We start from the raw sequence: 19041 nt of genomic DNA, 5'->3' as shown, positions 1-19041 counted from the left end.
GCAAACGGTCCAGGTAATTGACCCATTTCAGTGGTACGACCATAAAATTCACCACCTCTATCAGATCGAACAATTTTCACCTTTCTATTTAATTGCCTTTCAACCTCAGTCACAAAATGTTCAAGTGTTTCTGCTGCCTGAGATTTTTCATGCAATAAATAAATATAACGCGAATAATCGTCAATAAAGGAGATGAAATACTTTTCTCCACCAAAAGTTGGGACATCAAAAGGTCCACAAATATCTGTATGTATGATTTCAAGGAGCTCAGTGCTTCTTGTGGCATTTTTCTTATTGTGTTTGGTTTGTTTACCTTTAATACAATCCACACAAACAGTAAAGCTTGTAAAGTTTAAATTCGAATGAATATTATACTTTATAAGCCTCTTAATTCTTTCACTGGAAATATGATCCAGTTCCTTTATGCCATAATAATGATAAATTTGAATGAATATTATCCTTTAGACGCTCCTTTAGTTGCAATGTGAGCTTGAGATGCACTCATTCCATGCTTCTTCAGCTTTTGCTCATCCTGGACCAACATGTTTATCAATTCATAAAAGTCCACTTATCATTTATAGTGATAATGAATTGGAAATGGTCCATATTGAGGAGGTAAGAAGGTTAGGAAAAATTGGACAAGGAAACCCCCGTCCACCGATAATCCTAACTTTCCTAGCTTGGAAGCGTTATTCATGTACATCACATGCTCGTCCATGGTCCGAGAACCATCATATTGCATGCTCATGAGATCCTTCATAAGTTTCCTGCAAGAGACTTATATGCAGTTTTGAAGCGATCTTCAACATTCTGCAAAATATTCTTTTGCAATGTCAGTAGTTGAGAGATTTTATCTACAACGAACATTCTTATGAACTGTAAACTTAGTCCTGTTAGATTTTACTCAAGCATTATGAGTAATCAACTAAACTACTTTGATCATAAGATAATTGGCTTATCATTCAACAGTGTTAGGTCCAAGTCCATTACTCCAAGAGTGAACTTAAGTTTCTCTTTCCATTCAAAGAAGTTAGTTCCATTAAGTTGGGAACGTTTGAGGTAAACATACTAGTAGAAAAAAAATATGTTTTTACATTATAGGAGCAATTAAGAGATGAATGCTCACATATAAAAGCTTTGAATAATAACACGAACATTAATTTGAAAACCCATATCATGAGGCAATTATGAAAACTCCTTTGGGTAGTCTTCATACAATAATAAAAAAATCATGCTTTTAATATCCATATCCCAGTTCAATAATTGAGTAATAATAAATTGGCGTTACCTTTGGGTAATCGACACCAATTTAAATTATTAACTCCATTAGTGTTCATTATGTCGCAAAAGACTATTTCCTTTGGGAATCTAGATTTTTTATGACAAACAAACTATGTAGATACCGAATAGCCACAACAAGCATGATGATTAATTGCATAAACAAATTTTCATATTAATTTGACTATAAACTCTTCTTATTTTACCTCACTTTGGTGATGGCAAAATAAACATAATATAATCAATGTATAGTGAGTAATTGCTTAAGCAGATTTTCAATTAATTTGATTATAAACTTTTATTATTTTACCCCACTTTGGTGATTGCAAAATAAACATGATATAATCAACAAACATAGTGATTAATTGCTTAAACAGTTTTTCATATGCATTTGATTATAGACTCTCCTTATTTTGCCTCACTTTGGTGATTGCAAAATAAACATAATATAATCAAAGTACATATTAAAACAAGAATTGAATTATGTAATCATTCATTCTACCGCCTTCGGTAGATTCACAGTCATGAAATATTTAATTGAAATATCAATTCACCAATACATATATTCAAACTTAATTTATATACAGTATACACAATCAATATACCCAAATCAATTCCATATAGATAAAATGAATCAATTTGGAAATAAATATTTCAAAACATGGAGACCATTAATTCTCGGGATTGAGCATACAGATATGAATTGTCAAAAAATATCAACTAAAAATATCCATAATCGAAACTATGCAAACAAGATTCGGTTTATGAAAATCTAACATGCTCAAAATCAATATAATTCACAATTAAATTATGCGGACCAAATTAAACATCCCACTGTATTGATAGTCATGCAGAAAACAATTTTCATGGAGATAGGCAATCCGTACATAATTGCCCAATTGGTCATGTGGATTCTTTAAATCCACAATTACGTGATGCGCTAATTGAATTCAATAGATTTGAATTCACAATATGCTGACCATATTTGAAAACAACCGATTCAAATAATTTATCAAAATTAAATTCAAAAATATGGTTTACAACAATACGAAAATACATGAGTTCTCAACCATGCTCTGATACCACATGTTGGAATTTATTTATCATAATATATTCAAGAATACATAATTGAATATGAATAAAGCAAGATCTTTGAACATCATGTATTTCACGTATTAACCATACACATAATGGATCGGAAACTTACCTTTATGATCCACAGCGGAAGCGATTGGGGAAGACGGAGAGAACTTCCTCGGACTTTGGTGTAGTGGCGCAACTCCAAGGATTTGTTTCTCTCTCTTTCCCTCGTTTATGTGTTCTCTGTAATGTGTGTGATTTGATGGGATCCCACACTTGTATTTATAGACAGAGAGAGGACAAACCCTAATTATAAAACATTAAAGCCCTTTCCATCAAAGTGGCTATTTAATTAGGACGTTTCTTTTTGACCAAGTAATACTAAAATCAAATTAAATAATTGATCATAATATTTGATTTGATTTTGTTAGTCAATAACATAATAATGTCAAATTCATGACAATCAAAACCATATATATTCTTGACTAAATTAATGCTAATCAAGATATTATTATATATAAATATCTCAATTTCCTTAATAGCAATACACTAGTAGGAAACATATATATTAGTCAATAATTAGTGACTAATTAGGAAACGTCTCATTTAAATCAATATATTCAATTGATAGCTAATTAATTAGGGAAAAATGTGTCTTATACCAAGTTAATGTATTATACTGAAAATCCAATTCTATTTAGGATTCTATCACATGTCACATATGTGAGACATAAAACTTACACATTTCTCTTTAAATAACGATAAAAAAAGCTCCCATTTCACTAGGTTTTAGAGCATCCACTACGTTGTCCCCCCACCGTCTATTAACCGTCCTTAAACTACTATTTGAGGGTCACACTGTACTTTATTCCTCCATCCCTTAACTAAGGGACGGAACATGCAATGCTCCGTCCCTTAAATTACTATTCATTCAATTTCATTTTTTATTTTTTTTCCAACCCAATTCAATTAAAACAAACGCACTTTATTAAAACAACATCTTCCTCCTTCTCGTCCTCGCTCGCCTGGGGTTGTACACGGCCTCGACCACCTCCACCGTCTCACCCACCTCCCGGCGTGGGATCAACGGGAAAATCCTCCCGGATCTGGGATAATCCCTGCGAATACCGCGGGGCGGAGGGACAGGCATATGCATCAACGTCAAAATTGGGTGGTTGGTACCCACCCGGCGTCGCCGAACCCTGGGTCCCCGCCGTTGACGAACTAGAACCTCCCAGTGTGTTGATCATGGTCTCCCAATCCCCGAAGGCGTTGAGATCCCACCCGCCGGAGCCGGAACCGTCGTAGTTGCCGTCGTCGGACATCTTGAGTTGTTATATAAAAATTTGAGAGGAAATTGAGATGATAGGAAGAATAGATGTGCAGTTGTGTGTGAAATAAGGATGAGTTTAGGAGTATTTACAGAGTAAAAAAATTAAGTAAAAAATAAAAATAAATAAAAAAACGGTATTATTATCGTTAGAAAATTTTTTTCCATTTATTTTTATTTTTTAAAATTTTGAATTTTGTAAAAAAAATATTTATTGCGTCAGCACGTGACGACGCCCACTCGCGGGCCGGCGAGTTGGCATCACGCACTACGCCGGGTCGCGCCACGTCGCCTAGGCGCGTGGCGAGACGGCCCGTCGCTTGTCTCGGCGACACGGGACGCGGGACGGGGCACGGGATGGGACGGCGAGCTGCAACGCGTCGCGCAACGGACCCGTCGCTCCGGGACGGGTCGCGGGACGCCGGCGCGACGCCGGCGCGACGCGTAGTGGATGCTCTTAAAGACAACATGTCTAAGATAATTACAGCCATAAACAAGCAGGAAACATAAATAAATAAATGAAATGAAATTAAGTCTTCGAAGAATGCACGTGTTTCTGAGTTTTGTTAATTGGAAAGTTAAATGAACCCATAAATATGGAAAACTTGGAAATTTTTGTTTGGAGTGTAATCGCAGATTTCGGAATTGGATTCTGAACTATGATAACTTCATCTTCATCCAGTTATGTTAAGAATGGTTTGAGTAATGTAAAAAGTACAATTTGAAAATCATACTAGTACTTAATTTCACTGATTGATTTTAATTGCACTTATCAAAGGAGCAAGTAATTAATCAATTATTTCATACTCAATTGAAATTGAAGATCCGAGAAGGAGTTTGCAGCCAATGAGAGCTCCTGAATTCACATGGCCAAAATTGAGCATCTCAAAGGATTTTAACTGTCGTCAAGAAGCAGTTAACTTTAAATTCGTGAAGAGATTGCTTTGAACTATGATTGGGTAGATTGAGCGGTGCTGGGCCCCATCCGACCACCCCACTCCTCAGTCACTTGCACGCTACCTTATCCTCTTCCCCAAAATTATTGTTATAAATGGTTGAAGGTGCTTCCAGATTTGGCAAGTTAAGAATATTAATAATAAAGTGTCTGTTTTGCCATTAATGATCACGTATATATAATCTGTCCCTGTCCATTTGACTCCATGGCCCTCTCTTAATTTGATTTTATTGGAGTTTTTGAGCTCGCCCCCATCTTCTTCTTGCATCCCACTTTCACTTGGAAATGCTAATGGAAGGCAGCCACAATGATCGCCTCACCTTTGGCAAGATGGGTTATGGGTATTCTCCCTCTCTCTCTCTCTCTCAAAATAGATGTTCATTTGCTTATGCATCTTTGATCTTATGACTGCAGTGTTGTAGTGATGTTGTTAGATTGACATTGATGTAATGATTTGTAGATCTCTATATCTTTGTTTGAGGACATAAGTATTAGGAACATAAAAAAGATTTCATTTTGGGATATAATCAATCTGTGTAGAATCTTGTTGATGTTCCTAGTGTTTGGTGCCAATCTCCACTGTTTAAGATTCTTACTCGATCTTGTCCAGAAATAGAAATTCTGATAGTTTAAAATGGAGTCTTTCAATAGATTCTTTCTGATTTGGGGAATAAGTGCAGCACACACATCACCATGTATATGTATGTGTATTGAGAGTAATTCTGTTTTTGAAGTTTTTAGAAATAGTTTAATTACTAGACCCAAATCATTCATGTGAAATGGTTGTTCAAATTCAGCTGAGATGGATTCAATTATGGTCTGGTTTAGGTATTCATATTGTTAGGACAAGTTTGGAGATGGTTGTTAAGATAAATTTTATATGCATTGTTAGGATAAATTAGTGATTTGTATTCTATTGAGGGTTTTGATATCATAGAAATCCAAGTTACTGATTGGATTTATATAGATGCAAGCATTATAGAAGAAGATGCAAGATTCGAGCTCCATGCTGCAATGAAGTCTATGATTGCCGTCATTGCCACAATGAGGCCATGGTACGAATTCTTTAATGATATATACTGCATATCATCGTACACTCGGCATCTCTCATCGACCAAATCCCAATTTAATATGTGAATTTTGTTGCTTGATCCTTGTTGAATCAACAGAGTATGCAGCGCAAGATTTATGATCGTCATGATCTAGTCCGGAGCGATGTGAAACAAGTATGTCCTTTGCAGAAATGTACTCTTCTTGCTTCTACACTTGACTTATTTGTTTCTGCCATTCTTGTTTTGCTTGATTTCTTATTGAAATTGATGAGATTATTGGTCCGATTGCAGGTTATTTGTTCTGTTTGCGACACTGAGCAGCCTGTACTTCCTTCCTCTTAACCTGAGTCGTAGCCAATTCTTTCCTACAGTCTGTATATTAATCGTCTTTGTCTTCATCTTATCCAGGTTGCACATGTTTGTGTGAATTGTGGCGTCAATATGGGGGAGTATTTTTGCGAAATATGCAAATTCTACGATGATGATGTAATGTGATCTTCAATATCCCTCTTTTCTATGTGCTATGACAAAAGGCTTTAAACTCTAGCTCTTTCTTGCTTGATGCAGATTGAGAAAAAACAATTTCACTGTGATGATTGTGGGATCTGCAGGTTTGTGGAACGAACATGTGTATTCAAACTTGTTTAAACCAAATTCGAAAGTATGTTAGAGCTGATTTGTGCTCGTGGGGTCTGCAGGATTGGAGGTCGAGAGAACTTTTTTCACTGCAAGAAGTGTGGTATGGGACTTCATACAGCCATATGTATTGTTTGAAAACACATTCCATGAATGGTTTTCTCCCCTTGTTTTCGGACGCTTTGTTGATTATCTTCGACTAAATAGATGACTTATCTCCTCGTCTCCGTTCTTGCTAACTATGCAGGCTCTTGCTATTCAATTAGTTTAAGCAACAACCACCTCTGCGTGGAGGATTCCATGAGGCATCACTGCCCTATATGCTATGAGGTTTCTCTTTCTTTCTTCAAACTTCTGAGAACCACAACACTGGTTCTATGTACTTAAATATACTGCAAAATCTGTGATTCTTGCATTCTACAGTACCTATTCGACTCCCTCAAAGATGTAACGGTGATGAAATGTGGACACACCATGCATTCTGAATGTTACGATGAGCTGATAAAGCGTGACAGGTAATGAACTGTCTCGTCTCAGAATCACTACCGCGTCTCTGCTTGTTTTATGGATAAAATATCTTCTCGCACGTGGCTGGCAGGTTCTGCTGCCCAATATGTTCCAAGTCGATCATGGACATGTCTATGGCGTGGAAGAGAATAGACGAGGAAGTAAGTCTCCCTACATATACTGTAATCAACAGCTTAAAACAGTTATTAACTCGAGAAGACACTTCTTTTTGTGCAGATTGAAGCGACCATGATGCCCGAGGAATACAGATACAAGAAGGTATGGATTTTGTGTAATGACTGCAACGACACGACTGAAGTTTACTTCCACATAATCGGCCAGAAATGCAGCCATTGTGAATCGTATAATACTAGAACAATTGCTCCTCCCGTTCTTCCTCAGTAAAACAGTTTTAAAACTCCATTATTTTGCTACAAGCTGGTGCAATATGATTGATGTCGTCGTTTGCTGTCATTTTTATACGTGTGGTGATTGATGTACACTATTGTGTTGCTCTTCCTATTAATATGGGAAAAAAATGTATCGAGCTCAGTGACTTTGGATTGATGTATACAAAGTTTTATTGGCTTGTTTACCTTTTCAGCTTATGTAGTTTTTTAAGTTGCTCGAAAATGATGTTTCATCTTGCTTACACTGCATTGTTATGTGGTGTGGGTAAATTATCACGATGAAATTTACAAAACATTAATTTATGATGTTTTTAAGTTGCTAGATAATCGCATGAGATTTACAAAACATAATTAGAATATCAAGATAGATCATAGTAGAACTTTGTTCTTGTAGTACTAAAATTTATACAATTTGACATATATGAATGAAAAGTTCAGAAAGTGAAAACCATAAAAAATGGCCTTTCCATATATCTATATATCGCATTATTGGCCTACCTTTGTACTACTATTTCTTAATGAATTATGCTTGCAAGGAGTAACTCAACGACAAAAAAAAAAGAAAAGAAAAGAAAAGAAAAGGAAAATATATAGCAAAGAGTAACAATCTAATCGGATTGTCTCAACCTACTGAGCTTCCTCCTCCCCCTTCCGATCAGTCGCGCAAGCAGCACCGACTGCATGCTCTGCGCATCCCTCCTTCACCTCCACCACCTTCTTAATAGCCTTACCAATCTCCCCCCCCCCTGAAAACGCCCCATATTCATGGCCTAATATGCCTGTGGTCCTCATCCTGTCACAACTAGTCCTTCTCTCCTGCTGCCTCTCGAGGAAGCATTCTCTCGTCTTGGCTCACCGTTTACCCCAATGAAAACCTGATGATCCATATGCAGTTCACGATCCAGACCTTTTTTTTATCACAAGTATATGTGCAAGTTTTTCTGTGCAAAATGGCTTCGGCTAGCTCTAGAAATGGAAATACATGGACATGAACCAACCATGGGAACATCAGAAAACTCATTCTACAACTTGGGTTTCCATTTTTTAGATCAATCAAAGGTGACAAGGGAAGAGAATGAGAATTTAAGCAACAAAGAATTTGCCAATGTGGTAAATAAGGTTCTTATGAGACAATGGGACAAGAAGTAGTAATTCCTTCTCAAACAAACATATGAAATGAGCTCCATACAAATGTCATCAAACAAATGCAAGGAATAAAACTATCAGATTTAGCAAAATGAGAGGTCTTTGAGCACAAGCAGACAAGCTACAATCAATAGCTACAGCAATGAATCATTCTAAATCATATCTTCGCATATTAAACTCAACCTTGTTATACTTATAACCTCAATTCTAGTCAAGAAACTTTATAATCTATCACATATGAATTAGAATCCAAAATTTCTAAATCAACTTCTGTTCAGTAAATTTAATGAAGATAGTATATCTTGTCTCATCTTATCAATAGAGCTGCCTCCATGACCTCCAAGCTTCATTGTGGCAGTGAATGTCATCACCTTCTCGTCACTAACATTAATCCATGCCTCCATAACTTCAGCTTCATGCCTCTGTAGAACCCTCAGTATGTTGAGCACTGAGCCCTGCCTAGAGGGCAGTTGAATGGCAAGAAACACCGCAGAGTCAGAGATGGTAAGATTGGCAGAGTTGTGATCTGTGCATTTTGAGAGACTAGGCCTTTCCACCCTGTGCAGTTTGCTCTGAAATTTCTTCAGACCTTCCAACCTCTCTGCCTCTTCTTGAAGGCATTTGATATAGTTTACTGTATTGTCTAGTATCCTTCCTTTGCTGGGCTGTAACATTTCACACAGTTCAAATCTAGATTGAGAGATCGGTGGTATGAGCAGTTTCATAATGTGAATATGGTCAAATTTCTTCTATCTCACACAAATTAGAAACATAATCTTCCGTTGAACTCTCATTGAGACAATCCAGTGGCAAAATTTGTGTGAAACTCCAACAACTTGTAATGCTCGAATCATGAATATATTCACACACAATCAATCGATCAAATATAAATTCAAATGCAATCAGGCAATAATCTTCTAAAACTGAATACAATCACATAGCTCAGCAGAATTCACTAATCACACTGATTCAGTTTATTTAGCCCCAAACAATATCGCAAAGCACAATTCAACCCTTACATCTAATTAGCATTAATGAAACTTGCTCCCAGCAACAATAACAGCTACCAATTCAACAAAATTCGATCACACACACACACACACAGAGAGAGAGAGAGAGAGAGAGAGAGAGAGAGAGAGAGATGACCTTATGTGCTGTGAGAAGGGAAGGAACCATTGATCGAAGAAGAGAATAATTCTGAGTCAATTGGTCCCTTCTCTTGCGCTCACTCTGATTTTTATCGGATTCAACTTTCTGCATCTTTCTCGAATTTTGGATGTTTTGTTCATTATTGGGGATTTCCGGAGTGGAGAAATATGATAATGGTGGGATTGCAGAATCATTGTATCCCTCCATAATTCCGAGAAACAAATCTCTGAGCTCCTCTTCATTGCATATAAAATAGTAATTCATTTTCTTTTCCGGATTGTTCCCCTTAGAATGATACACTTCTTCAAATAGAAACAGCTTCGTCTTTACTTTATTATCTATTCATTCAAATCACAAAATAACACTATATAAAATTACGGTCTAAAGATGAAGAGATTATTAATTTTATAATGAAATTTAAATATAACATTTTAATGCAGGGTATAATTAACTTATTCCAAATGGAAAAAATAAAATAAGACTTTTAATTATAGACCTACTGAAATGAATGAGATAGTCGCGTAATTGGAACAAAGTTTTAAAAATTGTTTTCTTTTCGAAATGAATTTTTTTTGTTAAATAAACTCAAATTTGAGTTGTGAGTCTTATGACACATAATTTTCCTTACTAGAGGATCCATAATTTTCTGGGTTGGGCTTATAAACCAAAATAAATGTTTCATGGAAAGTTAACTGGAGAACAATCAGGCTTATTTAAGTTTAATCCTGGAAATAATCTTTAGAATAAAGAACAATAACACACCCTTCCATATAAAAAAAAGAAACATTAGTTAAACTAGTGTCTTATAGATATGCAACATAATTATCAGGAAAACATTTCAATTTCAAACACAGATTTCTAGTTTTTGCGGTGGAGGTTGTGGATAGCAAGCACCACCAACAAGAAGAAGGCGATCGAGGCAGCAATGGAGAGGCCAAAGGAGACTGCCCCCCGGCGGCAGAATTTGTCGAACACATTGCACACCTTGTTCCACTGCAAGCGCGAGTTACCCTGGTAGGCGATGAGGCCGATGGCGCCTCCGGATCCGATGGCAGAGAATAGGAGCACCACCATTACTAGGTCTAACAAAATGATCAATTTTGTGATTCCCTTTTTGCCTTTTCTATTTGCTAGGCTCAGGACTAATGAAATGGCTGCATAGCCACATGCTATGCAATTTGCCACCATGAAGTACCTAACACAAGACAATTTCATAAAACATTACTCACATTAATTCACCCTATAATCACTATTTTATTGAACTTTGTTTCACACACACATAAAGATTGACGTTGATATTATCATGTTGTACCAATTTTATTTCAATCTAACATTAGAGTCAATTGCAATTTCATGTGAACCTAAGGAATTAAGGAGGAAATCAGTAGTAATAAATCCAACATTTTTCATCATCTACTTTAATAGTGCTACATTCTTTGATGTCATATTAAAATAATTTACTAATAAGTATTGTAGGTCAATGTACTCGGATACAGATGATTGAAAACTAAATATAGTAGTATGACGTTGGATAATACGTACTCAATCGAGCTATATTGATTTTTGTTTTTTAAATCTCATTTTCAAAGGGATGACACATAATGCAATTTAATTATAGGATATTCATGTAATAAGGTTTTGTGACATCTGGCGTGTTGATTGTGAACTAGCTAGCTTTAGGTCTTGCCATTGAGAAACTAAATTTAGTTCTACTAACATTGATATTTTCCAAACATTCAAATACGATTAAAAACGACAAATAATAATATTTAACTGGTGTGATATTTGCCGCACAACCAACACAATTAAATGCAGACTTCAATAGTGATAAATAACACAATGATGTAACAACTAATTATTTATGAATAATTATGTAGATCCGTAGGGTAAAACTAAAAATTAAGCAGTGATTCTTATCTATTAGTACTAACTATCTTAATTAGCTCTAACTACAATCTAACCTAAGAATCCAAGATTCTATACAACTCCATTAATATTATCAGTCAGTTGTACAGGTCTTTTAATTTCCTTGTAGTAATTAAATAAAATAAGGTTCAAGAATTCATATTTTGCCAACAGTTTAATTAAGTCTAACGCTTTAAATCTAGAGTAAATAGCCATTTAAATCACTAAGTTTGGTCAAAATATGATCTATCCCATAAAGTTTGAAATCTGCTAATTAAATCACGAAGTTTCTATTTTTCTAGTTTATCCCATAAGTTGAATTTTAGGTGGAATCTTATTGGACATGGATTGAGATTTCAAAATGGATTGAGATATAAGTCATGAAAAAGATGCGTGTATAATCAAAAGAAGCTTGATGTTAAAGTTGAATTGAGATTTCAAGATGATTTCAATGTAGAGATGCAAAAATTCCACCTAAAATTCGACTCATGAGATAAACTAGAAAAATTGAAACTTCGTGATTTAATTAGCACATTTAAACTTTGTGGGATAAACTAGATTTTGACCAAACTTGGTGATTTAAATGGCTATTTACCTAAAATATATTACTATAAGCTTTTCCGGCGTCTACGAATGCATATTGCTTAGGAGTTTGGACATAAACTCTAGAATCTAAATCATGAGAATGTTATTAAATATATTAATTTCCTAATATAGTTCCTATATGAACGAATATTTCCCTCTCATTGGGATCAAACCAGCCCGCGTAGACATTATAGAAGTATAGTTAATGTTAGTACTAATATTTTATAACTTACTAAAAAGTTTCTTATATTCGATGATCATGAATAAAATCATCAAATTTTAAATTGTGTCTAAGATAAAGTTGAATTCTATTACAATTTCAGAAAGATATATGAAACCATAAACAGTTTTTAATTTCAACATTAAGTATGCACTTACTTAAAGGCCGACAAATAGTGCCATTTGGCGGTGGCCGGAATGGTGACCGGCGGCAGCGTGGGGACCAGAGTCATCGCCACCATCTTGGTCTCCTTGCTGACGCCGAGAATCACCGCGGCGGCGAGGCAGAACGCCAGGGCCAAGAACCTCAAAACGACGTCGCATCCACTCATACTTCTCTTGTTAGCCATTGCCACCTCCCTATCTCTTATAGTTATACTACCACTCTCAATTCCTCCATTACTGCTGCTTTTGTATTGAGAATCCATATTTAATTTTCTAAATATTACAAATTTAAGTTTCTTTCTGTTTTTGTAGGGGACGAAGTGAAGGAAATATGATGAGAGATAAGTTGAGAAGTATGTGCGAGCTGCCACCGCCTCTTATATATGGAGCGGTGCTAGTGTAAATCAAGACTTCATGTTTGTTTGTGTGACATGGAATATGTGAATATTTATCTAAATAAATAAATTTATGCCTAAATGAGAACTAGAGTTTAATTATGGAAGCTGATGCAAATGATTAATTAGTGAAATGTTGCCGGGGTGAGCCTTGTCCCACATATGTGGAGGTGTAGTAGTACTCCCTCCGTCCATGATTAAATATCTCATATTTACCTGTAACGCTCCGAAATTTCGTTCCTTTCTTTTGAGATAAATCAAATTTATTTGCTTAAATTAATTTTTTATAGGAACGTGTAATCGTAGAATTCTCATTGTAATCCCGACTATTGAGTAATCTAAGTATTTTCGTTGAGAAAGATAAAGTGCAAGGAAATTATTATTTCAATGATAAAAGTGAGAAAATACTTTTATTAGAGAAATGTGGAAATGCTCAAACAAATAGAGGTACATGGGATGTAATTGAGAATACAATAATTATGTACATACATCTTTATACGGTACAAGAATGAATAATGTACAGCTACTACTACCCTAAGAGCATCAGCAATGGCAGACGTCCACGCGGAATTCCTACCGGCGTGTGGGAATTCCGTGGCGGACGTCCACCATTGTGCGTCCCTTCCATGGATACGGAATTCCGCGAAGGAATTCGCAGTTCCGCAGCATTCTGCGGAATTCCGTGCGGACGTCCGCCATTGCGTTGACGCCCACGGAATTCCGCACGAAATTCCTGTTTAATGCATTAAATATTTTTTTTCGATTCCTATATATACATCCCGTTGAACTTCATTTCATTCGCACCACTTGTATTAACAAGTTTCTCTCTCTCTAAATTTCTTTTATATATCCGTAATGGCCGGTAGTGGTAGTGGGCATTATTGAAATGTATTTTTTAATTTGGTGAAATGTATTTTTTTATTAATGGAATATTTTTTCCTATTTGTGTTGACTATTTAATTCCGTAAATTTCTTACTTTCGAAAATTGTTTAATTTGTGAATTAGTGAAATTTTTTTATTGTGGGAATTCCTTCGGGAATTGCGCGGGGAATTCCGCCACTGTGCAGTGAGAATTCCGTATGACGTGGCAGTGCAGTAGGAAGTCCGTATGACGTGGCAGAAGGTGTTTTTGAGAATTCCGCGGGGAATTTCGCTGGGAATTCCGCACCACGCTCTAAGGGTTTCAAGACCTAAGACTTGGCTTCAAGCTAGAAATAAGAATGGAAATGCAGGCATGCTTGGAACAAGATTCTCTCTTCTTCTTCTCTTCCATCCTTCTCGATTTTCGACCTCCATAAGACTCCAAAAAGTCTTGACAGCCTTGGACACCAAGGAAACCTGCATTTTTACACAAAAGAGGTTGGAATGAAAACTCATAAGTAAAGGGAAGTGGGAAGCAAGCCCAAATAAGAAAGATTAGGGAGTAGGCTGAATGAGACGGCCAGAGAGCTACCAACTAAGGCTGTAAGATTCAGCCAAGCTGTTCCATTCCCACTTTCATCATCTGAGAATCAAAACCAAACTGCCACAAGTAGGAAGGCTCAACCACAAGCTCAAAATAGAAGAGTAGAGTTCCCATTTATCGAGGTTCAAGGAGCCAGCCAAGAGAGGGAATCTATTTCCCAGAATTTCACCAAAGAAGTAAAAACATTTGGATTAACACATAGTAGAGATAGAGCTGGCAGCCCCAAAATAGGAGGCTTTGTCCCCAAGTTTCAGTCACAAACAGCCAAGAAATGTGGCTATATCGGCAACACCGTGACAATTCTTTGGTAGAACAACGCCGGTCACGCGGTCTCACGGAGGGAGCAGCCGCGGTGGTGACAGTAGGCTGAGGGCCACCACGAGGACTCCGCTGCGCCAATATCGGCAACACCGTGACAGCTCCACGGAGTGGCGACGGAAAACTGATAGGATGTTGTATCCTATCAATCAACAATAGAGCACTTAAACAATTATGAAGAATAAGATAAACCCTAGTTGAGGTGCTAGGGGGCGATTTCCGCCAGAACCGGGAATGAGAACAAGTAATTAACTTTATTTCTCAATGAATAAAAGAGTACATAGACCTCTAATTTATAGAATACTAACTAGATTCAATAAAGATAAAGATTGCATAAAAATAACTAACTAAAATAGAAGATATGCTAAATAAATAAAATAAGAAGATATGTTGGAGATCTTGCGCGAGATATGCTTGACGAGATTCACAAGATCGAGGACCCTTTCAACTCTCCCGCCGTTGAAAACCACCTTGCCCTCAAGGTGGGTCATGAATTAAGAACACGAGTGTCTCGTCCAAGGTGGAAATACTCTCAAAATCTCCAGGGTCAAAAATACGAACTCCTTTCATCGCACCAAAGCAAAGAGTTTCATGCCCCCGTCTCGTACGAGTCGTAGCGAATGTTGAAGCAGGAAAGAAAGACGACGATATGTTGGAGATCTTGCGCGAGATATGCTTGACGAGATTCACAAGATCGAGGACCCTATCAACTCTTCCGCCGTTGAAAACCACTTTGCCCTCAAGGTGGGTCATGAATTAAGAACACGAGTGTATCGTCCAAGGTGGAAATACTCTCAAAATCTCCAGGGTCAAAAATACGAACTCCTTTCATCGCACCAAAGCAAAGAGTTTCATGCCCCCGTCTCGTACGAGTCGTAGCGAATGTTGAAGCATGAAAGAAAGATGACGATACCCGCTCCTCCAGAAACATCAAACTCTCCACGAAGAACTCCATCGCCAGCGACACCAAGTTCTTCTCAAGGAAAGCATCTGTCAAGCACATGGGCTTAACATCCGTGCCCGGTGATTCAACAGCATGATCCTCAAAGAATGCATTCACAACCTTAGATGAGTGTTCGGCAACACTAGTAGGGACCTTTTCCTCACGTCCCTCAGAATTTGCAGCAACAATGGTTGAGGCTTTCTCATCCCGCTGTAACTCAGACAAAGTACAACTAGTAGCCGGCTCTTTAAACCCTTTATAATAAAGATCCAACACACCATCATCTATCTTGGAGAGCCAATGCAGAAATATCTCCACCTGAGAAGAATTTGTAATGGCAAGATTCTCGTTCACAACGTTGGGTGAGTGAACAAAAATTCGAAGACTATTAGGTACGGCGTGGTTTGGGAGCCCTTCTTGTCGCGGAATGCTACGGCCATTGTAGTATGGATCAAGGAGGCCCGCTGCATCACCGGAAAACCCTCGAATAGGTCGTGCCACACCCTGCAATCCACCGCCATTATCGGAATCAACGTCCTTTATTTCCTCCATAGCAATGATAGCAGCTGGCTCAGTTTCGGCAACCAGTTGACGAGAAGCACGACTCCACTCTGTATCTTCACAATACGTGAGCAAGGAATGACCGTGTTGTGCAGTAGTCGGGCTGTCAGGCAACTTCATTCCCTTGCTGTCATAAAGGGTGGCAGGTGGCTCGGGCTGGACCTCCATGCTGGAACTGGTGGCTAGCAATGATGCTGATGGTAGAACAACCACTGGTGACAACACATTAACTTGGGCGGAGCTGATCGGCACGCCAGCTACGGCGCCGTCCTTGGAGTAAGGGAGCCGTTTAGTGTGTGACTCGGCATGTGACGCAGCGAACTGTGGGGCTAGCTTTAAGGCATCCTTTCGGTCTACATCATTCTTATAGAAATCTGGATCAAAGTGATGACGAAGGGCCAACAAAAACTCTTGCCAAGATGCCTCTGGGTTGTTCTTTTGAAATAAATAGAGCCATTCGGACGCCGGAGAATCTATTAATAGAGGTACCAGTTCCAGTCGATCTGATTCTGGAGTTAAGGATAAATTGAAATACCTCTCAATACCATAGATCCACTCAATGGGATTTTCACTAAAAAAACGAGGTGCCACAACGCCGAACAATAAACACTCGCGATCGATGGCCTCGCTCAACTGCCTCTTCAGGTTACCGAGTTCTTGCAGGATAAACTCATGTACGTCGTCGGACGAAACCTTAACAGGTATGCTGGTAGTCATTTGAACGATACAGAAGTTGAAAGCTCAAAAGGGATAAAAAAGAGATGGTGCGTGGGATTTTGTATAGAAAAAAGAGAAAGTATTGGTTTGGGATTTTGAGAATGTGATGGAGGAAGAGCTCTCAATGGAAGAAGCACCAATTGATAGGATGTTGTATCCTATCGATCAGCAATAGAGCACTCGAACAATTATGAAGAATAAGATAAACCCTAGTTGAGGTTCTAGGGGGCGATTTCCGCCAGAACCGGGAATGAGAACAAGTAATTAACTTTATTTCTCAATGAATAAAAGAGTACATAGACCTCTAATTTATAGAATACTAACTAAACTCAATAAAGATAAAGATTGCATAAAAATAACTAACTAAAATAGAAGATATGCTAAATAAACAAAATAAGAAGATATGTTGGAGATCTTGCGCGAGATATGCTTGACGAGATTCACAAGATCGAGGACCCTTTCAACTCTCCCGCCGTTGAAAACCACCTTGCCCTCAAGGTGGGTCATGAATTAAGAACACGAGTGTCTCGTCCAAGGTGGAAATACTCTCAAAATCTCCAGGGTCAAAAATACGAACTCCTTTCATCGCACCAAAGCAAAGAGTTTCATGCCCCCGTCTCGTACGAGTCGTAGCGAATGTTGAAGCAGGAAAGAAAGACGACGATATGTTGGAGATCTTGCGCGAGATATGCTTGACGAGATTCACAAGATCGAGGACCCTATCAACTCTTCCGCCGTTGAAAACCACTTTGCCCTCAAGGTGGGTCATGAATTAAGAACACGAGTGTATCGTCCAAGATTGCATAAAAATAACTAACTAAAATAGAAGATATGCTAAATAAATAAAATCAATGCTTGACGAGATTCACAAGATCGAGGACCCTATCAAGAACTTGTCGGAAGGAGCCGGAGATAGCGCATGCAGCAGTGCTGCTTGCCGGAGGGAGAGCTCGGCGGAAGGCTCGACAAAGAGAGGAGGAGCGCCGTTGTTTCAATTCTCAGTTAGGAATTTGGAAATTTGGAATTGTGACAAGGGAGGGAGTTGACCGAAGAGGGGTGAGGAGAAGAAGCTGCTGCATCACTCCAATTTAGGGATTGTAATTTGAAAATAGAAGTGATTGGGGAAGAAGAGAAGAATCGGTGAAGGAGGGGGTATAAATGGTTCCTCTAGTGGATTAACTATTTGGGCCAAGGAAATTATTTAGGTGGGCCGAATGAATTAAATGTTTGAGTTGAGCCCATTTAAGTAGAAATAAGAAATGTTGAAGGAAAATAAAGACCGAGACTTCCCTCTTGAGAATTTGGGCTGAACCCATTTTTAATTGTGGACATGGAGTTCAAATAATGTAAAATGAACTCAAGGAAATTTATTAAGAAAGTGGGCTAATTATTAGATCGGGCTGAAATTAATAGTTGGGCTCGAAATGTTTTAAAAGAAAGTGGAGCATGGACCAATTTTAATTGGCAGATGGGCAGAGATTTATTTTGTTGAGCTTGGAAACAAATTATGTTGGGAAGAAATTTATTTAAGGAATTGAGCTTGGAGCTTAATTAATTAATTCCCGAATAAGTTACTAAGTTTCCAAAGATGGAAAATGTTAGTTGGAGACGCGAAGGGCCGACCGGCGTCGCCCCGTGATGCCATGGGCGGCCTTAAGAAAAATCCGAAGAAAAGGATTTAAGAAGGGATTTTCCAAGAATCCACATTTTATTAAATAAGTGTCCAAATATTTATTGTAGAGAAAATAGAATTTCTCCAAAGTTAGTAAAGTGAATAACTAAATTCTGCAGAGTTGTGAAGCCGACGTAGGATTAAGAAAAATCTTATAAGCCGATACTAAGATATATGTGCTATCCAATAGGATGCATGCATTCTTTTTTCAAGAGAAATAGTTCAAGTACTAATTAGCGTGCTACGCTATTTATTTTCAAAGGATAAATTGCTCAAGGGCCAAGTGAGGCCAAAGCGAGTAATTAAGTTGAGGAATAAGCATATCAGGTGGGTTTCTTTTAATATCCAACACATTAGTGTGGATATAAATCAAATACTTGTGAAATTATGAAATATCATCTTTCTCAAAATGGAGCTGTGATTATTTTAAAGTTGTTGGCATGCCATAAAATGGTTGTTTTTTAGGCCTATTTGTTGGGGCTATATGCCTTGGTTTTGGCGACGCCAAAGCTATATAACGAATTCGGTTCTCAATGAGACCGCAAATCCTGT

At 37.7% G+C, this 19041-nt stretch overlaps 3 protein-coding genes across 4 annotated transcripts; 1 reads left to right on the top strand and 2 right to left on the bottom strand.

The window, feature by feature from the left end:
- The first annotated feature begins 4523 nt into the window (after positions 1 to 4523).
- On the top strand, positions 4524 to 7433 carry LOC121795932 (E3 ubiquitin-protein ligase MIEL1-like). Of its 2 annotated transcripts, none has more exons than XM_042194611.1 (11): positions 4524 to 4984; positions 5611 to 5698; positions 5813 to 5869; positions 5987 to 6019; positions 6104 to 6181; positions 6263 to 6299; positions 6387 to 6434; positions 6579 to 6661; positions 6755 to 6846; positions 6930 to 6999; positions 7076 to 7433. In XM_042194611.1, exons 1-11 carry the CDS (start codon positions 4929 to 4931, stop codon positions 7241 to 7243), a joined length of 810 nt encoding a protein of 269 aa, XP_042050545.1. In that variant the 5' UTR covers positions 4524 to 4928; the 3' UTR covers positions 7244 to 7433. The 2 variants fall into 2 exon arrangements, with proteins under 2 accessions (XP_042050545.1, XP_042050544.1); XM_042194610.1 differs by having other exon boundaries at positions 4529 to 4984; positions 6263 to 6306; positions 6394 to 6434.
- A 1007-nt stretch (positions 7434 to 8440) lies between these two features.
- LOC121795935 (transcription factor TT8-like) lies at positions 8441 to 9849 on the bottom strand. Its single transcript, XM_042194615.1, has 2 exons — positions 9541 to 9849; positions 8441 to 9059 (listed from the first exon to the last, which is right to left on the bottom strand). Exons 1-2 carry the CDS (start codon positions 9805 to 9807, stop codon positions 8658 to 8660), a joined length of 669 nt encoding a protein of 222 aa, XP_042050549.1. The 5' UTR covers positions 9808 to 9849; the 3' UTR covers positions 8441 to 8657.
- Positions 9850 to 10312: 463 nt separating this feature from the next.
- On the bottom strand, positions 10313 to 12732 carry LOC121795944 (CASP-like protein 1E2). The gene is made up of 2 exons (XM_042194625.1): positions 12412 to 12732; positions 10313 to 10738 (listed from the first exon to the last, which is right to left on the bottom strand). The coding sequence occupies exons 1-2, from the start codon at positions 12678 to 12680 to the stop codon at positions 10402 to 10404; spliced, it is 606 nt and encodes a 201-aa protein (XP_042050559.1). The 5' UTR covers positions 12681 to 12732; the 3' UTR covers positions 10313 to 10401.
- Between the last annotated feature and the right edge of the window lie 6309 nt (positions 12733 to 19041).

The sequence above is a fragment of the Salvia splendens genome, chromosome 3 (genome assembly GCF_004379255.2).
Source record: "Salvia splendens isolate huo1 chromosome 3, SspV2, whole genome shotgun sequence".
Classification (NCBI taxonomy): domain Eukaryota; kingdom Viridiplantae; phylum Streptophyta; class Magnoliopsida; order Lamiales; family Lamiaceae; genus Salvia; species Salvia splendens.
The sequence above is the reverse complement of the archived record's forward strand: the minus strand, read 5'-3'. Positions and strand labels throughout refer to the sequence as shown.